The sequence below is a fragment of the Alligator sinensis genome, unplaced genomic scaffold (assembly GCF_000455745.1).
Source record: "Alligator sinensis unplaced genomic scaffold, ASM45574v1 scaffold196_3, whole genome shotgun sequence".
Lineage (NCBI taxonomy): Eukaryota > Metazoa > Chordata > Crocodylia > Alligatoridae > Alligator > Alligator sinensis.
Window position 1 is genome coordinate 1,669,644 of NW_005842264.1, and position 24,712 is coordinate 1,694,355.

The 24,712-nt window shown below is 42.7% G+C and overlaps 1 protein-coding gene across 7 annotated transcripts in view; it reads right to left on the minus strand.

Annotated features, from left to right (window-relative positions):
- The window catches only part of PPP1R9A (protein phosphatase 1 regulatory subunit 9A), a 110,962-nt gene that overhangs the window by 12,289 nt on the left and 73,961 nt on the right, over nucleotides 1–24,712 (minus strand). For all 7 annotated transcript variants that reach the window (XR_003095038.1, XM_025209011.1, XM_025209010.1 and 4 more), the window contains 5 exons: nucleotides 16,411–16,568; nucleotides 15,564–15,855; nucleotides 5,878–5,965; nucleotides 5,704–5,781; nucleotides 1,994–2,192 (listed from right to left, as the gene is read on the minus strand). Coding sequence is in view for 6 of the 7 variants with exons in the window: in XM_025209011.1 (XP_025064796.1) it covers nucleotides 1,994–2,192; nucleotides 5,704–5,781; nucleotides 5,878–5,965; nucleotides 15,564–15,855; nucleotides 16,411–16,568 (815 nt within the window). In the remaining variant the exon portion in view is untranslated. The remainder of the gene's footprint in view (nucleotides 1–1,993; nucleotides 2,193–5,703; nucleotides 5,782–5,877; nucleotides 5,966–15,563; nucleotides 15,856–16,410; nucleotides 16,569–24,712) is intronic.

Consider the following 24,712-nt stretch of genomic DNA (forward strand, 5'->3'; position numbering starts at 1 on the left):
AACCGCTGATTTCCCAGTACAGCTCATTTTGAGGGCTTGTGCACTTTAAAAAGAAAGACCAAAACTTTATTTTCTTTTAAAATATTTCTTTAAACCATGACAACCATTACTCTGCTTTCTCTTGTTTTTGAGGAGGACTAGAATAATTGAGGAGGAGTTGTTTTTAGCATTTCACTGAGAAAATATAAGTACTGAATCTTTAAAATTGTTTCCTAGGAATCTGATGTAGCAAAAACAGAGTTCAAAGAGAATTTCCTTTTTCTCTAAATCACTTGAGTTTTAGTGCTGGAAGGAACATCAACCGTTATCTAGTTCAATCCCTTCCTCAAAATATTATCATCTCCATCTAAATCATTCAAGACAGTTGTCTAACTAGCACTTAAAAGCTTCCAATGATAGAGATTACACAACATCTCTAAGTAACTGTTAAGTGCTTACTGACATCATAAAATCCTTTAACTGAAGAGTGAAGTGGCATTTTCCTTTACATATAAAATATTACATTAAAATATAATAAGAAAGGGGAAACACAGCAGCTGGGCAGTGGCAAACAAATTACTTTACCTCTTATGCCTTAACAGAAACAAATATAAAAAAGAGGGTTTATTCTATTTCCACGTTATTTGTAAGGAAAGATCTTCAAAGGTACAAGAGAAACTACATGCCCAACTCAACTGCCATTCATGGAAAGTTAGGAACCTGGGGGCGCTTTAATTAGAGTGGCTCTGAGAGCCGCTCTAATTAAAGCGCTGGAGCATCATGTGTCTAAGTGTCCCCACACTGAAAAATGGTGAAAAATGAACAGGTTTTAGTTACAGCATCCCCACCGCCATTTTTCAAGGCAAGGACACTGATACACATGACGCTGGACTCTGCTAGAGCACAGTAACGACCACGCTCCAGCAGACTTGATTGAGTCTGCTCTGACATGCCATAATTACAGTGCAGCCTTGCTGTATGTGTATAGGTGTCCTAAATACTCATCACACCTTTGAAAATTGGCCCTTTCATGCCACCCCCCTCCACCCTTATATGTCCTATCTTTGCTTAATCCATGAGGTTTTCTAGGATTTCTCTCCAACAGCTCCAGGCATGATCCTGTTTCATGTCACTGTTCTACGATCTTGTAGATTCTTACATAGGTAGACTCATTTACTCCTAGAAGAGGGCTCTTAATTAATCTAAATGCCCCTGAAAACTTCAAAAACTGCTATTCATTGTGGGCATAAAATTGAAGTAATTTGTAATCAAACCCCTGAATATGAGGACTGAACCATTTCAGTTTCTTTTCCAGCCCAGTACAAGCAGCAGAATGCTAGAGGCTATGGAAAAAGGTATACCATTACAGAAATATTTCCTATGGGTGGCTATAAATTAAACAACACAAGAAAGCTAGGTACATTACTCTTAGGGTTATTTAAGGATTATCATGCTGAAAACAACATTCATGCATCTAGAAAAGAATCACACAGATGCTTTATATAATAACAATCAAATTTTCTTAGTTCCAAGATCTTCACAAATGCAATTAAATCTGATAACCAACATGCGAGACAAGCAGATTTTGTTACAGGGAAAAAAAGGCAAATGATTGACAGTGTATAATGTCAGCATTTCTTAGCTTTGCAAACATCTCATTTTAATATGTTAAACATGGTTAGGTATCCATTCCCAATCAGTCCTGAAAAATGCGATAAAATCCACAACTCGATATGCAAATCTAGCAATTGTTTCATGGATCAAAATGTTGTTTTCCACTAGTGCCATTCGGTATCATACTGGATATCATTGTAACATACATCAGGAGAGAGACAACTTAAAAAGCTCTGTGCAGTCTGTCATGGTACAAAATGTTGTTCAGAGGAGTTCTTATTGTACAATGAAAACTGTGCATTGTTTATTGTATCAACATATTGGCCCTTTCTTTATCCTGAAACATTGAACCAATAATGCTACTTCACATACTGGGAATAAGGTAGTTTTTGTTTTCTACCTTTAACCCTTTTTTAGCTGGACTTATATTTTCAGAGGAAGGTTCAGTTGAACTGGTAGGCGAAGGCAGGTTGCTGGAAGAGTTGGATCCCCTGTCACTCTCTCCATACCATGTGAAAGGGACACAAGGTGGGAGAGAGGAGGATCTCTGTGATAAAGTTGCACTGTGTGCTGAGCGCTCCAGCATTTCTTTGTTGGCCCTGTTTAACAGAAAGGAGTACGTATCTGTGTTAGAGTATAAAACTCAATAAATAAATAAAATAAAGTAAGGAACTATAGAAAGAGTGATTATTTCTACAAATGTGGCAAAACCATGAAATAACTTGTAGGTAAAGGCATTCAAAAAGTCTACTTTCAGATGAAGATAGAAAATGGTAGGGTTTGAACTCAAGCTTTCTATGCATCAGCTATATGGCAAAAATCTGTACTTAGTTGCACCAGTTGCACAGGAATTGATTAATTTTCTGAATCTAAACTGGTGTAATGAAGAGCAGGCTTTAGCCTTAAATTCCCTTTTTGAATGTTGCCTGTATATTCCTAGGGTCTGCACATCCCTCCTATACACAAATAATATTTGTTGGTTATTTAAACAATACCTAAATTTAAACAATACCTAGGTCCCAAGGGTTTAGTAGGGTTCCAGAAGTCATAAGAGAATGAGTTTATTTTGTAGCATGGTGACATTTTTTGATATCTGGCTGTGTTCTGACTGCATGACTAAAGAACCTAAAGCCATACTGTTTCTAAAAAAATAAATTTCCACATACCGCTGTACAGCAGAATGTTACAATATTTCTTAAAACAGAAATGATACTTAATGCATCTAATCCTCAAACTAATTTCCAAGCATTAACCTTGCCATGGTGGCTGAGAGGGAATCCTCCTCCCCAAACCCAATGACTATTTACAGAGTGACAAAGCCACTCACCTAGTTTTAACGCTCATTCCCTCCTTCCCCTAGCCTTACAGAGCTGTGTCCCTCACACCGCTCAGTTCTATAATCTGCAGCGGCATTCTGCTGTACAGGCAGAGGAAACTCTGCTTCCTACCTTTATTGAAGATCTGACTTTTTTTTAGGCCCCTTGTACCTGTGGCGAAGGGAAAGGAGGTTTTTTCCAAAATCAATTAGAATGCCATTTCAGCATTGCCAAAATAATGCACAAAGCATCCATCAGACAACATAATTAATTCTACATCAATCAACTGTTCTAAAAGAAATAAATCATCGTAAGAGGACACTGTCATTTGATCACTGTCCTCTTTTTCAAAGAGCTTACTCGGCTTTGGTTTTGGTTTCAGCCTTCCATATTTTTGGAAGCAAATTCTTCAGTAACAAAGGGAAAGCATAAATGGTTTTTAAAAAGTTACAAAGAAGTAACAGCAGCCAATTTACAAAGACATACTGAGACCTGTAAAAGCATACGAGTTCTGCACTTTGACTTCAATAACTGCATCTCAAGACAGGCATATTCAGTAGGGAAAATGAAAAGCTGTTAAAAATGAATGATTGGGCTTACACTTCACTATTTACTGATTCTCAGTCTTTCAGCACTGCCCAAGAAGAAACAGATATTTTGTACAGCCAAATAAGGAATTAATTCTACTATAGGGCCTACTTCTCACAAATAAGTGCAGATTCATTTCCCCCGTCCCTTCTTTATCATTCAAATGCTGAATATAATAATTGAACACTCAATTCCACTGCAGGTATGCATCACTGCACAGGGTTTCCCTTCACAAACCTATCTCTTTTCCTAGTGATGCACAACAGTATGTGCCACTATCTACATCCACAGGTTGAACCAGATCCTCAGATGGTTTAAGCTGACAGCTTTATTGACTCCAGTAGGGCTATGCTGATTTACATAAGCTAAGGACCTTGCCAGCTACTTGTACTGATATCAAACAGAGTTGTGTGTGCTGATCTACAGTACTATACTATATTTGTACACATTTTAAATGAATTTAGGTGCTGAAGTACGATCCCATTCCATCCAGCTTATGTCCTTAAAAAAAATGTTGACAGAAAAGATGATTAGGACCTCTTCCTCTGCCGCCTCCCTGCATTTCATAGTTTAGTTTTAAGGCTAATAAGGTGCTTTCCAAAAGTACCATATTTTTCTCACATAACATACAAATATAACATACACCCTATTTTTGGAAGGCCCCAAGAAGAAAAGAAAAAAATCCTTACCATAGAATGTGGGTAGGTATCTGAGATTTGGGGTGCCTGGGGCTGGTGGCTACATAGCAGAGCCGGATTCAGCATGCTGGTGCTGGGGCCACACACCATGGTAGTGCTCAGGGTCTGATCTGGCACTCGGCCCCAGCCCCCAGACTGCTGAATTGGGCCCCATCACACTGTGTAGCCCCATCACCAGAGTGCCAGATCAGGCCCCACCCTGCTATGTGGGCTACACAGTGTGGTGGGGCCCAATTTAGCACTCTGGGTGCTGGGTCTGTGCCCCAGGTCTGACTCTGTGCACTGGCTCCAGGTCCACATGCCATCTCAGAGCCACAGCAATTAATACTGCCACCACACTACCCTCTACCCCTCCCACCAAATTTCCAGCACTGTGCCTTTTTCCTTGTATATGTGCACCCCAATTTTCCCCAGCTGGTTTGGGGGGAGAAGGTGAGAGTTATATGCAAGAAAATACAGTAGATGCATTAACAGTTTTCCAACAACTCAAGCAGGGTAGAATAGGATCACATTCAGGTGTCTGGTAAGTCAAATAGGATCTGGGCTAGTGAGTCTGAGGGACAATTCAGAATCAGAAGACCTTATGCCTTAATATTTGCAAATGAAAAAAAAAGTTTTACATTTGTCATTGTGTCTGTATATTTCAAAGGTGAATAAATTTGATTTGATTGCTTCACTATTTTTCTTTTGCATTTGTGTTGCTTCCTATGAATTTTAGGGTCTGTGTGTCATTTTATAGTATTTGGAGTATATTTACTAGTATAGATGTTTTGGCATTTAATTCAAGGACTTGCCTTTTGTGCCTGGAACCAACATTCCTTAGTCTGCAATGTTTTTAGTACTAGAATGGGAGGCTTTCTAAGAAAAATGTCCTACAGATGCTGTGGGAAAAGGTACTGTCACTTCAGTGTTTTGTGCTTGTTTGTTTATTCATTCAGTGTGAATACAGGTGTTAGGGATGCTGTCTGAATAAGCAAACAACTTACAACCCTTTTCCTAAGAGTTGCTGATGTGGCGAAATCTAGCATGTAATTTTCCTGTACACTTGCAAATTATCTGGTTCTATTCCCCTCCTGAAACAAACTCTTCTATGGAAATATAGTGGACTGTATTTAAGATCTGCTTCCCTCTCTCCCATTAGCATCTGGTTTGCAGCACTGGGTGGAATACATGTCAAACTTTTTTGGATATAGAATCTTACATATTCTTATACATGCACATTGTGTGTTAGTTCTAGGAATCTGTCTTCAATGTCCATCAGTATCAATGGGAGAGGTAGAGACAGATCTAGGGTGTTACATATCTCAATGCATTTTAAGGTATTATTTGGCCATTTGTTAAAAAATTATCCAGGTTAGTAAAAGCAGAATTGGATTCCTGGTTATTAACTTATTCTAGCATTGCATGCAGGACAGCTTGACTGCTAGTGATTTCCTCTCCTAGATAACACAGATTTGCCAACAAAATCTGGCCTAAGATGGATCACATCCCTGTTCTTTTACCCATACCTACTGCCACAGGCCACCCTCACAGCTTCTTTCTCTCTCCGTTTCTTGCCTTTGTTGGAACTCCTCCTCAAGGGAGCCCTATAACAAGATCAAAGAATGTCAGAGAACATCATCTGAAACTTTTTTCTCTTATCTCATAATAAAAACCTAGGTTTTAGATAATAAAATGCTTACCCAAAGTCCACAAGCTTTTGCTTTATTTTTTCTGCTTGCCCCATAATAGGTCTGGCTGTTCTTCCTGACTGGGGGCCTGTAGCATCATCTAGGATACAGCAGTACATTGGAAAGTATACATGATCAATTTTGGCAAATACTAAACAGTAGCTCCACCTTCCATCCAGAAGAGTTTGTGTATGTGTGCTTCTACATATAAACATATACACCCATACAGCTCTGGATCAATATGTAGATATACGATTTGATTAGGTACAATTGCATAAACACCACCATTTCTTTGTGAAGATGAACTGAAAAGGTATAAAAAGTAGCTAAATGAATAGTTCTGAATCCTGAGAATAGGCATTAAGAGGAAAAACAGAGGCCCTTATTTTATGAGTTTAATATTGGAATTTGTAATAAAACAAAGTACACAGCAGGTTAATAATAGAAAACATTAAACACATGTGCATTTTTAAATCCTAGCTGTAATTATCTTGTATCTTCTTTCGCCAATACTAAATTCTGTTTTAAGCCCATTTTACTGTGAAATATGGCTATAGAAACCCTTTCTTCAGAGATTCCAGTAACTTTGGAGAACTGGCTAATTTTAAGGCAGGAATACTAAAGCAATAATAATCTGTTTGTTAAGTTTTTATGTCTTGGTTAAAAAAAAGACATTGCCGATTTGAAATCTAGCTAATTTGTAAAGCAATAGAATAGGGACATTTTTTATATCTCTTCTGGGACTATCTGCCATTTTCTGTCAAGGGCATGTTTCTGCAAGTGGGGAAAGCTTGCATGAGTCCTGGGATGGAAGCGCGGGGTACCAGGAATTCCTTGGGTCCTGTGCTGTCCGAAGCCAGAATCCGTGCTTCCATGTGAGGCATGGGTAGGTACAGACCTGATCCTGGCAAGGAGGTGCAGGGAATCCCCATGCAAAGGGAACATCTTGCTCATGGTCCTGCATCAGGCCCCTGCCAGATGCAGAACAATGAACACCATGTGTTTTACCCACTAAAGTGGATCAGCTGTGGTAGGACATGTTCCACCATTCTACAGAATGATTTGTTTAATTTGGCAATGTCTGTTTTCACCATGAATAGACATGAGTTTTCTAGTGGAAATGAATGAAGACCAGTCATTCATTCTGTCCATTTTTCCTTGAGGATTTGGAACAACTTAACTGGCTTCAATGGATTTACTCCATATTCAACCAGTATAAATCAGACCATCAGAATCAAAAGCTAAACCAAAAAATTAGTATAAGAAGGACTTTTAGAGAAAGGCCCATATCCTTCAGACTTCTCCTAAGACCCTGCCTTCCTTAGATATGTTGGGGTTCATTCATATGGAACAGCTGATAGAATCACTAAGGGGTCCTTTCTCTAAAACAGCTTGCTGCAATGCAGCATAATGAGCAACTTAACTATTTTGCACTGCAGAAACATTCTGATGGTACTTTTTTCATTCGTGAATAAATTCAAGGCACAAGAGACCCATAAGCCATGATGTGGGAAGCCAGGAAATGCAAGTGCATTAAAATGTACACACTTTAAGAACAAATTATTTTAACTAATTACAGTTGATGCCTTAAATACAGCATTCACAAAGAGCTGATGCATGAGCTTATGCCAAAACAGAAAATGAGCATCAACCTCCCAACAGGGGAGTTAAAGAAAAGCAGTATGCTGAGTGACAAAGCAACCTGCCAAATTCTCTCAAAAAGCAATCCATCCCACAACAAAGGCTGATGTGACTGCTAGGCAACTTGTACCAGTACCTTGAATCAGTTTTGCAAACACCGTGCATATAGTTAGTGTACTGAATGTACACTAACTATATGCATGGTTGCCTCTTTTGTATTTAATGTGTTCCTGTCAGTTAACTGTGGTAAAACTTGTCAGATTCATAGCACAAAGATCATGCTGCACTTGCTTTTGCATTAGATGCTAGAAAAATGTTTTATTTGTTGTCTTATTTTAATAGTAAGGGAACAAAACTAAGGTAATGACAACTGCTGGGTTTGTGACATGCAGACATGAAAAGAAAAGAGTGAACGTATTAAGACTGAAGCTAGAGGAAAACAGTGAGTACAATACAAAATTCAGCATCCGCTTTGGTTCAAAATCATGTTCAGATTTTGAAATGCTGTGCTACATACAGATAGGCCCTGAGTACTTTACAGCACTTCAGGTCATGGACAGATGTGTAGGCCCTACCACGAACCTCCACCAGAAGGCTTCAAAATCACTGCTACAACATACAGCAGCCTGATCTCTAGATGCTGGGTATGACAAGGTGTTGCTCAATTCTGTGACTCTGCTCCCCACCACATACAACACTTTTTTTCTCCAAAACCCAGCTGTTAGAAACTACAGTGTGCATTATAATGCAAGAAATGTAGCAAGAACAGTTTCTGTCAGTTAAAGGCAAAAGAGAGAGTAAAATTTGCACCAGGCTTACAGGGAGCAAAACAATGAGCAGATTCTGCTCCCTAGTTGCTGTTACTCAGTGGGTACATCTACATGAGATACTTGCTGCAGAGTTGCCTAAGTAGTGCTGCAGTAAAGCATCACTAGTCTACACAAGCAGTGCTATTAGGCCCAAGTAAACTAATTAACTCTGCTGCAGAACAGTACTGCCCAAAACAAGTACTATTCTACAACAGAGTTATTTATTCCACCTCAACTCACGTGTAGATGGCAACTGGACCTGAGGGTACTACAGTGTGGGCCTGCCTGTCAGCTAGCCCCACACTAAAGCACCCTCATGCCCCAGTCAGCTTCTCTATAGCACATTGCGCCAGGAGCAGTCCCAGGCTTGCAGACTGACCACCAAGCCTCCTGCCAGCCAGAGCTGAACCATGCCAGCTCGGTGTGCTGCAGTCCTAGGAACATGTGTAAATGCTGCACACGGGAGCAATAAACTCTGACACAAGCTGTGCTGGAGTTTATTGCATAGCATTAATATTCATGTATAGATGCACCCTGTTACTACAAAGAAAGATCTTTTTTCCTTCATTCTATCTTTCATAAACAAGATGCATATTATAGTCTAGGGTGTGCTATATGTGAGAAAATATAATATTTATAGAACTTCAACTATTACATCTGTCTAAGGGCCCTTGCTTGTGTACTGGAGTACTGTCTATCTGAAATGGAGAAATAAGCTGTGAAAGGTTTTGTGTACTTCTTTCAGAAATATAACAGAATAATTCAGAGACAAGGAAAAAGAGAACAAGAGGAAAAGTAGATCCATATCAACAGGGCAGACAAACATTAAGTTGTACAGTATACCATTAAAAAAAAAAAAGATTTTAAAATAAAATAGCATTAAGAATGAAAAAGCTGAAACTTGAATGTTGGGAAGAACTCAATTTTGAGGGTGAAACAATTGCAAAGCCACATTTGTTGGAGTGCAGTTTTGCAGATAGGCTTAGTACTGGCAGTAAGCAAAGTGTAGATTGGAGAAGGAATTGATCTTTTGTTAATGAAGTGTATCAAACAATAATCCCTTTTCACTGCGCTATCATTGGAAATGTGGTGCTTTCTTTCCTCTTATCCTATATTACTTTCTTGCCAGTAATGAATTCATTTAATTAATTAATGATCCCTTTCCTCCCCCCTTCCCTCCCACCCAAGACAGTAAAGATTCCGTCACAGTTCTCTTACTGTGGCATACTTTGTTACATGAATGCTTTCTGCATAAACTGAATTATTGTCTCTTTTGGAAAGTTAGGTGATATTTCAGAATAGGGTGGATTAACATAATGTGAAGACTCCCAACGTTATTCCACAGAACTGCTTGCCCTTCTCCTCCTCTGTGATCATAGGTTCAGGAAGGCCTTGCATCAAAAAATGAGAAATGGGTAAACCCATGGAATACAGTGCAGAAATGAACTGCCAGCTTGCACTGCTGTTTACTGAAGAGAGTTTTGACATCATGCAAGAGCTGTAAGGATGTAAACAGTTGCCTGGCTGTCTGAAAAGGCAGCAACTATCTCCCAGCAAACACATGCACCTCACTGATTATTACTGTTGCATAATTTTTACAAAGCAGATCAGTGAACAACACCCAGATAGGTGTGTCATTAAGCCATAGTTGTTATACAACTTAAATACATGCAACATTGGATGAATATTAAATAACAATATATTATCATCTTCATTCATTCATTCATTCATTCATAGTCTATTCATGTTTGGGCCCACATGGGATCATCTAGTTAGACCTCCTACATTTTTTAAGGCAGAGCTGCCCAACTTCTGAGCGGTTGGGAGGCTGCACACTGTGCAGGCTGCATATGCCCCACCCAGGCCACAGGTTGTGTGGGACCCCCTTCCATGTGGCCCCCCTGCACAGGCTGTGGGCCCCTAAAATAGGTCACAAAATACCTGGGTCCCATGAGCTACTCTGCCCCATCCCCAGGGGCAGGAAGCAACAGGTGGAGGAGAGAGCATCATCTTGGTTGTAACAGCAGCAAGAGCAATGGGGGCAGTGGTGCCCAGACAGGAGTTTGTCACCAATTGGACAGTATGGGAAGACTAAATATTCCTAGAAACAGGTTAAAATGTGCATGTTTTATTATTTGTTTTGTCATTATTGCCCTTGGTGCTATTTCTGGGTGTTATTTCCTGTACAACAGCACAGAAATCTAGGTCACTTAAACCTTTAGGTTAATTTTCCGATGACAGCAAAGGATACTGTTTTATAAGCATAGGAGCCAATTTACTGTGCTCGTGATTCTGTCTTAGTCACTAAGGTGCTTAGTCACTAAATATGCCATTTGCACCTCCCAGTAAAATTGCTCTTTAATACTGATTTTCTCTGTCATTTTTTAAAAATGCGATTTGGTTTACTTTTGCACTATTGTCCTTTCCTTTCCTGATATTTAATGAGGTGTTACTTGCAGTTTGGTTGTTTGCTGAACTGCTTACAATTTTACATGCAGTTGTTTAAATAAACAAAGGCCTAAATCCACAGCTACAGCTGAGTCATATCCAGCACAACTCAGGAGGAGGCATTTTGAAGGTAACTTGAAATACACTTTTGCATTCTTTTCATCCAGGGCCAACTGCACAAAAGGCTGGCTGCCTAGAGTAAGTTCAAAGAGGCAGAGTTGCTTTAAATTCACATCCATTTCCAGCAGCCTGAAAGGGCTGATACAGTGACCAGTGACTGATGGAGCTAAGAGAAGTACACACCTAGATCTCTCTTCTGAGTTGTACACTTCAGTCAGCAGCTGTGGGAGAAAAGCAACCTTTATGGCTAGATGGTCAGAGATATAGATGTTCAGCGGTGTTAGGAGGAGGTTAGAATTAAAAATCACGTTAAAAATGGCGACACAATCCTAGTTCGCTCAGATGCGGACCTTACACAAAAGGAGCAGACAGAAGAGCAGCTGCCTGCTGTAACTCACAGCACTTCGCAGGAAGTACTATCAGTTACAATGATCCCCTGAACCCAACAGAAGTTCACTGTTGGGTCTAGGCAGTTGGGGAATCTAGCTGCTGACTGCAAGCCTGCAGCCATCCTTCCCTAGCAACACCCATCCTCCTGATCTTTCCTTCTAGCCCCAGCGCTGTTTTTAGAATGGGAGTGGGGAAAGAAAGGGAGTAGAGGGAACTCCTTCTAGGGGTTCCCCAACCAGCACCTGCCCCACCTTCCAGCACCAGCTGAAAAAACCCCAGACTGAACTCCCTCCACTCCCTTTTCCCACTCCCATTCTGAAAAGTGAAATGCTGGAGGCAGCACAGACACAAGCTACTGAAGACACTCTGTTTTGGAGTGTCTTAATCTGAACCCTCATGCAATGTCTTCATCTGAACCCTCATGCAAAATAGAAATGGATATGAGGGTTCAGATTTTCACAGGATCAGGTCCTTTTAAAGTGGTCTGCAGCCATGCACTTATGTTTGGTTACAGCTGTAGAGTGCTTTCAGAGGCCAGATCAGGCAAAAATTGTCACTTCTGTCTGTGCCTTTAGATCTGGTCTCAGTGATCAGAAATCAATCTAAACCCATAACAGTACAGAAGTTCCATGCACACGGACTGGTCTAAAAATGGCAGAACCCAGTCTAAGATACACCTGGATTGATATACACAAACTTAATCGATCTAGATTAGACCAGTGAATGGAACTTCTGTAGTTACCTGTGCAGCCCCAAGGCTGGGAAAGCCTCAGGCTGGCCCCAGCATCAGGGTGGCACTTTTCCTACCTGTCCATTGGACCCTCACCCCCCTTCCCCACAGACCAGCCAGGGGTGGGCAAAATTCAGCCCGCGGGCCAGATGCGGCCTGCCAGGCCATTCTATCCATCCCATGGAGCCCCTAAAATATTTAGAAAATGAATATTTATCTGCCCCTGGCTGCCTGTCATGTGGCCCTTGATAGCTTGCCAAAACTCAGTAAGCAGTCCTCTGCCCGAAATAATTGCCTGCCCCCACCAAATCCCCCATCCTGCAAGCTGCTCTAGGTGCCAGTTTTATCAACATTCACCACTACTGGGAGCCAAGATAGTAAATATCAGTGGGGAGAGGGGCAGGAGGGATGGGGGAATAGGTTTACCTGCCAAGTTGGTCAGGGGACTAAAAATAGCCCCTGGTCCTCCCCAAGTCCCCCTGCAGATCCTGCAAGTCCCCTGATCCCACCAAACCCTCCTGGACCCCAGCAAGCCCCCACAGACCCCATCTGCCCCTCCCCCCCACAAACTCCCTGATCACTCCTGCTTATCCTGCCATCCCCATCCCTCCTGTGGATCCCACCTGCCCCCCAATCCCCTCACAGATGCTGCTTGCACCCCAATTCCTCTGATTGCTCCCGCAGATCCCATCACCCCATCCCTCAGGATGCCACCTGCTCCCTGATCCTCCTGACCACTCCTGCAGATCCCACCTGCCTCCCCAGCCCTCCCACCTGCCCCTCTCCCCACCCCTGATTCCTCCAATCCCTCCTGCAGATTCTTCCTGCCCCAGTCCTCCTGATCACTCCCACAGATCCCATCCGCCCCCCAATCACCTCCATGGATACTACCTGCACCTCCCGCAGATGTTATCTACCCCCCCATCTCCCAGATCCTTCTCACACTGACTGCACCCCTAATCCCCCAATCCCCACCAAGCCTGTTTGCCCCTCTAACCCCTCCCCTGCCATGCCACTTTACCTTAGATTGGGTGGCCATTTCTAACCTCCACCTAACCCCTCTGAATGTCTGTACTTAGCCTGAGTGGGCTACACCACTAGAGGAACTCCCTGAAGTGGGATGATCCTTCAGTAGTCACCTAGGCTATCTTTTGGTCTGCTCTGTGCTAATTTAAAAAAATGCCCAGGTCAAGGGAGAATCTAAACCAAACTTATTCAGGAAGAACAAGAGAATACTTTAAATGACTAACTTTGAAATGGAATCTCTCTCATAACATTCTAACTGTGTCTGCCTATAACTTCAACAACTCTGCAGCCTTGCTGGAAAAAAATACGTGTTTGCTAAGGATTTTTTTTGCCTTAAGCAAAAACACACATTGGCGGGATTCTACATGTTTAATCAAAACCCCCTGCTGTCAACAGGTAGGTACATACATATGTGCGTTCTCTGAATAAAAAAATCTAGTTGAACCCACAACTCAAATGCAATAAATGAATCTACTACGTTTAGTCACTAAAACTAAGAGCTGTAAAGCCAAGTTAGCAATCAATTAAATGCTATCAAGCAATATCACTGAAACACAGGCTGCAAAACAATTGCTTGAGGATATCTCTGTGCTAGGGAATTTACTGAACATAAATGTTCCTGTTTGAAACTGAATTGTTCTACTTTGATTTTAATGTAATTGTTAAAAGACAGTTGTGCAAAAAAAAATCACTGTCTGTTTATATAACGCTCAGAGTGGAAAAAGAACCTGACGTTCTTCATCAATTAAGTAAAAAGATTCAGAGACGTAACTGATATAATTTTTGCCCAGACCAAGCTGCTACTGTGGAAGTTAATGCTGCCAGAATGTCAAGCAATGGTTTAAAAGCTCGAATTGGGCAATAAAGAAAGGAGAGGACAGGGTTAAATCTCTAGCTGCTGGTCACACTGGCATTTCTTTCTACAGCAGCAGCTTCCCTCAGATGCCAGGCTTTTGTTGGTACTGACTGCTGTGTGGCACCTCTGATGTGGCTTCTGGAGCTGCTGCAGGGGGTGGTGCTGAGTGCGGGGGGGGGTGAGGCTCCCCTCCCCCCATTCTGGCACCCCACCTTGGACAGTGCCTGGGGCTCATGCTTCACTCACCCACTTGGATTTCATTATTGTAAAGATTATTTCTCAAGCTCAGATTGGGGTGGGAGGGATGCAATACTCATTGTTTGGATTCATGATTTAGTTAAACACACATGAGAAGAAGACAGTAGGAGAAGGAGGGTTTACTACACAAGCAGATATTTCAATAGATTTTGAAATCTAAAAATACCAGAACCAGCCATCAGTAGGCTATTCACTGATGAAGTGCTTCTGATTTCAAACTTGCTACAGATCTGCACCCAACTAAGACTCGTTAGGACTTTGTATTTTATTCCAACTTGTCAGCAAGCACACAATTAGTATTATCATGCACCAGACCATACAACAGGAATCTCTGCAGTCAGCGCAAAAATATGGGCATTTGGGCCTGCCTGTTAAAACCCAGTATGGCTTCATAAATTCACATTGTTTATCAACATATTATGGCATGAAAACTTGACATATAAAAGCAAGTGACATTTTCAATAGTAGTCAACAAAACTAGAAAACCCCCCACTATTTTTCGGTTAATTTTAAGTCAAAATCTTTTATGAAGATTTTAAAGGTTCAGTCTTGCAGTCCTTAATTTAACCACTATTCTTTTACAATATGGGCAATTTTGCTTAAGTAACAAGGAGTCCAGGGTATGAACTTCAGTAAATACACACAATGTAAATCCATGTGACTGAATCTACACAGGTGTCAGAAAATGAAGTTTGTACTACACTGTGCTTTTAAAATGCTGAACAAACTAATCTTTGCCTACCCAAATAATACTTTGGTAGGAATGCATTGTATTCCTAGGAAAACAGAAAAATAACAACTTGGCTATGCTTTGTAATAAGCCATAGGACAAGTTGCATTTAGATTGGAGGGGTGTTCAGCTTTCGGTTTCTTGTTTAATCAAGAAGACCACTTCGCTTTTCAACTAGTAACAAACTCCAAAAACTGAATTATCCTCTAACTAGTACCCCCACCATGAAAAACAGGGACCAACATTGGACTCAATTTGAGTGGGTGACACTTTATTAAAACTGCTATTCAGGATTTTAGTACAAATGTTGAAGAAGTTTCTCAAACACTAGTCTTGGGTATTCTGCTCAGAGAATATGTCCAGCTGTCTGAAATGTTTTGAATTTTGGAAAAAAATAAACCAAATGGTTCACATTTCAAAATAATATGGAAAAAAAATGTTGCGACTTTTTTCTCCTTTTTTCAAGCAGCTCTAAGAAAAAAGTAAATGATTTCTGGTCTTGATTTAAAATCTGACCTTTCTTCATGCCACCAAATGAAAACAACTGATACTTCCCGACTTCAAGGCAGACGAGAAAAGCCCTGAGAAGATGGCCATTTTAGTCACAGGGCTAAAACAACAGGACATGCACACAAAGTAAATATAAGCAAGGGAAACAACGCACTGATTTATTTGGAAAAATGATTATACCTTCATCTTGTACAACAATCCTGCCCATTGAGTGATGCAAAGGAGATGCTTCTGAGCTGCGACTGGATTTTGAAGGAGAGGATAGTGGAATGCCACCTTGAGCACAGTAGGAAAGAACACCTCCTTTGTGCTGCTGTCCTCTTTCCTGGTTTTCAGCTACGTTGCCAAATGAGAATGCTGCACTGCTAGCGGCTGGGGAGAGGGAGGAAGCACCAGAATCTGATGCTGGTGAGGATGCTCTCATGCATATGGGCAGAGGTGGTTTTGAAATGTGCATGGGACTGTCAGACGGCTGTTGGTATAAGAGATTATAAAGCAGGTTATGCCATTTTGTAACCAATCAAGGAAATGTTTACTTTCAACATGCAATCCTTTATTTTAACATGTTTTAGTTCCTTTGTATTTTTTTAATAAATATTCTGGTAATTCATAGAGTTACCTTTGAGTATCACACATCTATGTTGCTTACTAATGAGTGGCTTTCAAGTATGAGTCAGGATCAAGGAAATTCAAAGATTAGTATGACATCACACATAATTCACATTGAGAAATAAACAGATGCAGGATTGAACTTCGTTTTTACTCCCATACAAGTTAAATAATCCACTCAGTACAACGTAACACATGGAAGTCGGTCAGAAATCTCTGCTCCTGTGAGAAAAAACAGATGTGCTGCCTAAGAGATGTGACTTAGTGTGCAAAGACTGTTACCCATGGTACACTGGCTGCAGATGAACAAACATTGCCTGTACTACTATGAAAGGACAAAAGTACAGGACGAAACAAATTCCAGGGGCAAGCTACCATCTCATACCATGAATAAGACAGAAGGAAGAGACCTTCTCACCTTTCGTTCAAGGCTATCCTCTCCATCAGTTGAACTGATACTGTCATAGAGCCTTGTTCTAGTAGGTCTCTGCCGTTTGTTCTTTACTGAAAGCTGTGCTCGTGTTTTCAGTGCTTTGGAATCCAGCCTCTCTGTTTCTGGGACTGCCTCATTGAAATCTACAAAAATGGGATTCAAAGCTATTTAACTCCAGCACTCTTCAGGGGAAAATAGCAATTTAATTTTCTTGAGATTACACAGAGGCCTGGTCTGCAACTATGCGTTAGAAAGAGAATACACTCTTTGTACAATTTACCTACATATGTAATTACTGCACCTGGCTATACAAATTTGCTAACTGCGTGCACAAAACACCAGTTATTTGTAACAGCAATTAGCAAATTTTCATGTACAGTTTCAGTAAGTCAACATGGAAATTAGGCCTGTAGTTGCAAACATTTAAAAATCAAATTCAGTAAGGCAGTAGAATATAAGAAAACATTCATAACAACAATAACATAACAACTCCTAGTAGCAAAGACAGAAATTATTTGCTAGGTGGTAAAAAGCCAACCACTGATATTAGACTGTCTACTAACACCCTACGCTAGCCACATGCAAGGAGGTCTACACCACCATAATGTATGCAAAAAGAAGCAAGAAGAGTGTATACATTAAGGTAACATTCACTGTTCTTTAACTTCTTTCAGCTTCTGGGTGAATAAATTAAACCAACTTAGACTTATTGGGCCAAATTATTTGTTCTTGTTCTGACTCTTTTATGCTACCTAAACAATGTAAGAAACCTGGGCATAGGAGAATTTTCAACTAGGCAAGAAGCTGTTTTTTGCCTACTCTTTCCCAAAGACACAGGTGCAAGGTGGAAAGGAAAAGCAGACCAGATCACTGATCTGTTATGCTATTTCATTTCTGGCAAATAGTAGGGACCACTACCAATGGCTGCAAGTTGGAACAGCCACTTGGTTGCTCTAATTTACATCTGGGCCAAGGCAGGTTGAGAACTAGGAAACCATGATTATCATTCTCAAGAACGAAGTAGATCTTGGCACAAGGAAGAATCTGGTCCCATATGCCAGAGTATAAACAGGCCTAAGAGCATCTGAGTGTAAAGGAAGTACAAGTGAATGTAAATGAGTGCAACTTGAATTCTGAATTTGACCTGTTATGTTTATGGTGAGGCCCTAAGAAAATATAAAAAAATATTTCTGTACTCTGCATACTTTTACAGGGCTGCAGCCAATTGTGTGTGTGTGCGTGCGCGCACACACCCATATACACAGTATATCTATGCATCTGCATTATAAAAATGAGGGATGAAATTGATTAGGTGGTTTTTGAATCCTGCTGGAATTCAATGCAGTTGTAAGAGTTGGAATTGACTACTTACATCAACGTAAAAGTTTATTTATGAGAGAAATAATGCAGTCCAAAATGGTAAAGATTCCTCCTGTGTCTCGGGAGTAGGCCGGGCTAGCTTTGTTACAGCACACCAACTTCTGTAGTCCAGGGCAAAGAGGGAGTGGTATAGCTAACATCACATCTGGCCACCTTTGATTCCCCAGCCTGACTGCCAACATGCCCCATTTACAGCTCAGTTAACTTGGTATGGTCTTTGGCACGAGTCTGAAGTGAGGCTCAAAATCATGCCTTCGGTTTCATAGCGAGACACCTCTACCAGTCTTCCGCCATTTTCCTCCCAGAAAGACAAGCTAGGGAGGATTCCTGGTATGCTTCAGAAAATGAAGACATTAGGTTTTCAGTGATATGTCTGACCACACAATCATGAACAGAGATCCTGGTTTTTGCTGTTTAAAAATTGCAAATTCTCTGATTAAAAATATGCAATTCTCTGATTAAAAGACAAAAACTACATTTTTCCATGATTGAAATGAAACACCACTATATATATAGGTATCAGTTGAACACAATGTTTTATTGATATCTTTACCATTTTATAGCCTTTTGGAAGCCTACCAGTGCCTGAATCACAATAGTAAAATAAATTCTAGATACCTATATATTTTGCAGTTTGATTTTACATTTTTTTTAAATGGAAAATTAGAGCTCTCCCTGCCCCCTTCACTCACCAGAACATAGGTCCAGCTGAGGCTGTCCTGTCCTGTCCTCTCCCCCCGCAACTGCTTTGTGGTACTGAGCAGCCCTGATATGCCAGTGCCCTGCCCATGCCATTGCCCCTCACTCCCAAGCCACAGTCCCTTGGCCCTGCTGGTGTTCCTCATTCCTGACCCACTTTCCCCCGGCCCTGCCAGTGACCCTCACTCTCAAGCCACAGCCCCCCCCAGCCCTGCCTGTGCCCCTCATTCAGGACCCACAGCGCCCCTTTCCCAGCTCTGCCAATGCCTTTCACTCCCCACCCACAGCCCTCTGGCCTGCCGGTGACCCCCACTCCTGACCTACAGGCCTTCTAGCCATGCTGGTGCCCCTCACTCCCCACCCATAGCCCATTGCCTCCCCATCCCTGTTGGAGGGGGCCCCAGCTGCCAGGGCTACAGGACCAGGGACCCAGCTCTGCAGGGTCCTTCACCCCTCCCCCGCCTCCCCCGCACAGGGCCCGGCCACTGGCTGCCACCATGGGAGGCTGCAGCTGCTGTGGCTGGAGCAGAGCATGGAGTCCAGCTTCCTGTCCCACATGAGTGGCATGGCTGGAGCGGAGGCTGGGGCGGGAGTGGGTGCAGGCTGGCAGCTGTGGGCTCAGGGTTCCCTGCCCTGCTGCCCTCTCTCCCCAGGGACCTCCACAGCCCAGCAGATGGGACTTGGCACAGTAGGGCAGAGTAGGGTGAGAAGGCTTGGGATTGCTGCTGGAAGCCCTACACCACCATGGCGAGGCGCCCCTTGCCCACCCAGCAGCAGCAGGGGTGGCAATGCAAAGTTGTGTCCCCTGCTGCTGCTGGATGGGCAGGGGATGCCTCACCATGGTGGCCTGGGGCTCTTGGCAATGGCACTGAGTTTCCCCACCCTGCTCTTCCCTGCCACACTGGGCTGTGGAAGTCCCTGCAGGGAGGGCAGCGGGGGGGGGAGGGACGACGACACGGACCTGAATCTGCAGTCACCATTCCACTGCTGACTCCACCCCATGCTCAAATCTGGGGGGGCATATGTCCCATAACCCCGTGTGGCAGTGTGCAGAGTGGCAGGGAGCCAGTCATCCTCAGACGAGCCACCTGTGGCTATGTCCCACACCCCAGCCAGATCTTGTGGCCTTACACTTCCAGCCCCGGGCCCCAAGCCCCATGCATCGCCCTGGCTGGGCAGTGCCTCCATCCCCAGCTCTGCCCAACTCCCTACCTCCCTCACAATGGGGGCCTCAATCCCTACTCCACCCCAGACTTACCTGCAGGGAGCTTTCTCATGGATTTCTCTTTAAAAGCTGAAAATCTGCATTCTTCTCCTTAAAAGGAGAAAAATCCACACTTTTTTCCTTAGAAGAGAAAATCTGCGTTTTACCACATTATCCCATGGCAAACAGAAAACCCAGATCCTTGATCATGACATATTCATCATCTGTTACATCCCTTCTGAACAAAAGCATCTTCCCAGTTGATCCCCACCAGCCTCAGGTGTTGTCTTCTTCCTGTTGCCTTTTAAGAACTGATAACCCCTCCCTGGACGCTTCCCTGTCATTTTCAACCATTTTCCCAATATTAGCTTACTAAAATCAGAAGCCAATGGAGTCCACAACACAGAGAGGATGCTAATTGTTAAGGGTGCACTGATAGAGATTTTTTGGGCTGATACTGATAGCCAATTTTAACAAGCCATATTAGCCGATACTGATCTGATTGCCGATATGAGGCCTGGCAGCTTGGACAGCAGCACCTGGCTGGTAAGTCTGCTGTGGGGGAAGGAGCGAGGGGGGAGGGAAAAGGTAAGGTGGGAGGCAGACCGAGGTCCCCACGATGAGGGAGGGAGTGGGGCTGGTGCTGGGGCAGGTGCTGCACAGCCAAGGCAGGGCGGGGTGCAGGACAGAGCCTTGGTTTTTCTGGAGGGTTTGGGGAAGGAGGGGGTGGCTCCTGCTGCTGCACACACCCTGAGAGGGCAGGGGGGTCGTGTGCCCCTCAAATCCATCTACAGGGTGAGAGTGGGATGCTACTGTGGGCTGGGGGCAGTGCCAGGTTCTTCTTGGTGGGGGGCTGGGCCAGGGCTGTGCTTGGGTTTGGCAGCAGTGGTGCTGGGAGGGGAGCTATGGCAGATTTTGGAGTGGCTTTAGCTCCCCAAGCCCCCCCCCCCCCAAGCCCCCTGGCAGCCCTCCCTCCCCCACCCGCCCTGAGAGTACCGCCGGTCCAACCCCACCGCTAGGAAGAACCAGGCCTGCCCCTGGCTCCAGCCTGCAGCAGCCCTCGCCCCGTGCACAGATCCAGGGGGCACCCCCCCCATGCCCTCTCAGGGTGTGTGTAGCAGCAGGAGCCACCCCCCACACCCTCCCTGTGTCCCCCGGGTGAGCTGCTCATGGTTCTGTCCCTTACCCCACCCTGACCCAGCTGTGCAGCGGCTGCCCTTGCTTCAGACCCAGCATCAGCCCCACTCCCTCCCTCACCATGGGGGCCTCATCCGCCATGCAGTATTTATTGACATTATGAGCCACATCAACCAAAAAAAGCAAATTGCTGATGTCAATTTTCCTTTTATCGGTGCCGATATGATATGGGACCTGTGTATTGGTGCACCTCTACTAATTGCCCACAGTACAAACATCCTATTTTGGGTGAGTGGCACAGCAACACTAGTTAATTTCCTGTTTTCCAAACTTCTTTGTTTAGTATGACGCTGGAGAAATCAGTTGTAGATTATCACCTAAATACAACCTCCTTACCATTTATACCACTCATCTGGTTTTAACCATTCTCACAGTAAAATGATTTGGGAAAGTCGTTAGCATGATATAACAAATTTATGAGAAAACCATGGGAGGACTGAAATAAAAATTGTAGAAAATACAGTACTTAAGACATTACATGAGTCTCATCAATATACAGCAAACAGGATTAAATTGACCCACCTTGGAGTGCCCACGAAAGGTTGTCTGAATCTTGGAAGCATTACTTTAGCCTCCTGAGTGAGGAGCCTAGATGGACACAGGTGGAGAGAGGTGGATTCTGGCAAAAAGGGGCTGCTTTGAGTGGAAAGGGAGGAGAACTGAATCTGTCATCTCTTATACAGACCTAGTGGTTATTATTCCACTCCACAAAGTGAAAAAAACAGCAAGAAGGGCTGTATGCAGGTTGTAGGGTTAAAATAAATTCCATCACTCAACCCCTGTCTCAATCTCTGTACAAAACTTGAACACTCTTAGGATTTGCGCAGCGAGGGGTGGGTTTCACCTGTAGTGACCTCAAACAATATTTTTAAAGAGGTTACAGGGATACAGTTAATAAAATAACTAATTATCTCACCTACTTTCTATCTCTGTCACATGTACACATAACAGCCTGCCATAAAACTTACTAATTTGATAAACAGGCTTGTATTTTCAGAGCTGTTAGCTTCCATCCTATACTGCTCTGATTTTTGTGATTGGAAGTGATATTACACAAGGAATGAACAATGAACAACTATGTTTTCACAAAACACAAACATGAGTGCAAAGGTGATCCACTCAGAAATATCTTTTGAACACAGCTAATTAGTCCACTTCAATGTACAACTATTTCAACAAATGGTGTTACCATTAGTGCGGTATTTCTAGAAAGCTTTTAATCTCTGACTTGAAAGCAGCCTGAATATTTCAGCTAGAGTAGGTATTTTGTGAAACAGCAATAAGAACCAATCAAAATGTGTTTTCCCACTGCATGTCAAGAAAATAACCAGATTCCTTATTGGTTCAAGTCTCCCCCATACCTAGAAACACAAACTGTATGAGAAATCACTAGTTTAATATACTTTTCTAATTATGCAGCATTCATAATGCGGCAATTATATGTATGTTACTCATATAGCTATACAATAACAAAGTAGCAATCCTGACTGACAATAACTGGCTTCTATTGTACCCTCTGAAAAACACAGAGCAATAGAGGCCAAGCTGTGCCCCTCTACATGGGACTCAAATATTTTATGTGCAAAAAATATAACATATTGTTCCTTATTTTGAAAAACAAACTATGTAATTGAGCAACTTTAGCACCTTCAGTTATTAAAGTATTGGTTAACTAAAAGAAGTACATAAAATAACAGCAAATGTTTTCTTACCCCCACTGAGTGAAAGTGTATATGGACTTAACTTACATTTCAACTCAGGCATTTTCCTAGCAAGCTGACAGCAGTTTTCTTGGTTACACTTTGAGCAAACTTTGACAAAGAACCTAAGTATTTGACCCACAGTGGATTACTTCACGGCTTTTCAACAGATTTTCATGCTTCTTATATTAGTTACATAGCAGTAATGCTGCAAAAATGCCAAAGTTATAAACTATTAGATGTGGGTTAAACACTAATATCCAAGAAGATTGTCACCTCCTCATTTTTCTCTACTCTGTTTTATCAGGACAAGGGGGAAATTATGGTTACTTCATGGGGAGAGAGGAGAAGGAGGAAGGGGTAATGTCAGAGAAGATAAGCATTCTGCAGAACCACACTGGCCCTTAAAGAAAGAATGAAGAGGAGCTGAACTGCTTCTATAGCTCCTAATCAAGGGACAGGATAAAATCCTGGCCTTGTTGAAGTCACTGGCGAAATTCTCCTTGACCTTAAGAGAACTAGGTTTTCTCCTACAGCCTTCCAGAGGCTTTCCTACCAAAATGGTGTGTATGGCATGCAACTACAGAGTTATGAGATGGTTTATGGAATGTCACGTTACGGATGCATCACAAATTTATTTTGCCAGTAAGGCAAAACTTTTTCAGTGAAGGAAAAACTTCAGGTGAAGCTTTGTGTTGGGGAAAAACATGTTTCATTCATATACTCACTATACAGAGGACACAACAGAACCATAGTCATTGTTTGCCTTGTGATCCCATTGCAAAGGTTCAATGGGGCAACTGCACATAGTGATGACTTGCATTGCTTAAGTCTTTCAATTCTCTTCACGAGAGAGGTTTATACACACAATGCCCATTAACATTAATTCAGATCACTTATATCACTCCTTGTGTTCCCACTCCTCTTATAAGCAAATTTAAGAGCTCTCTTAACATTTTCTCTATCAAAGAGTTTGAAGGATCATGAAGTACTTACACTATTCTCCCATCTTGGAAATGAAAACAGAAGCAATCTGAGCATGATCCTGAAAGCCCTCACACACACAGAGCCTTATTTGTTCTTCTTACATTAAATAAATTTCCTCTTTTATGAACCATTCTAATCTCTTAAAAAAAGTTTAAAAAACAGCTCACAAAGACATGCTCCTACTGACCAAAGTTTGCTCCAAGAGCCCTTTTGATTAGACTTGTTGCAGGAGGTCTAAGAATCATTTTGGGCTAAGGGGTTTCTATTTTAATTATTTTTATATCAACACAGAAGAAAACAACTTGCTTAGTTTTCCCAGTGCAGCTCCACAGGGCACTCATGGCATTTCCAAATCTCCCCAAATCAATTACTTCTGTGCACTGCATTGCAAAATATACAAATGGTACCCAAAGAGCACTATAATTAAAATAGTTTAGGGTACTGCTCATGCACAAATGAGGAAGAAGTGTGATCGAAGTCAACAACAATGATGTTACCCGAACATCTCGTGGGAGGATCACTCAGCAAAATCCGAGCGGTCGCAAAGCTTCCTCTCGTGCGTGGATGACCTCTACCTGACTCAAGAAATCTATGGGCCAACGAGAGGCAAAGCGCTGCTCGACCTGGTACTGGCTACTGGGGATGACCTAGTCGGCGACCTAGTGATCGATGAGAAGCTGGGTGACAGCGACCACGAGCTGATCACCTTCTCCATCTGCCGAAAAGCTGGCAAGTCAGTCAGCAACACGGAAGTCCTTGACTTCAGGAAAGCCGACTTTGACAAGTTCAGGAGGCTTGTCAGTGGGGCCCTAAGGGACCATGACCCCAGGGAAAGGGGAGTTCAAGAAGAGTGGTTGCTCCTCAAGGGAGCGATCCTCAATGCACAAGCTAAGTCTATTCCATCTCGGAGGAAAGGCAGCAAGACGGCACAGCAGCCCCCCTGGCTCTCCAGGGACCTAGCAGACCTCCTGAGGCTAAAAAGAAAGGCCTACAAAGGATGGAGGATGGGAGTCACCTCCAAGGAGGATTATTCTGCACTGGTCCGGTCCTGTAGGGAGCAGACCAGGAAAGCCAAGGCTGCAACTGAACTCCAGCTAGCTTTGAGCATCAAGGACAATAA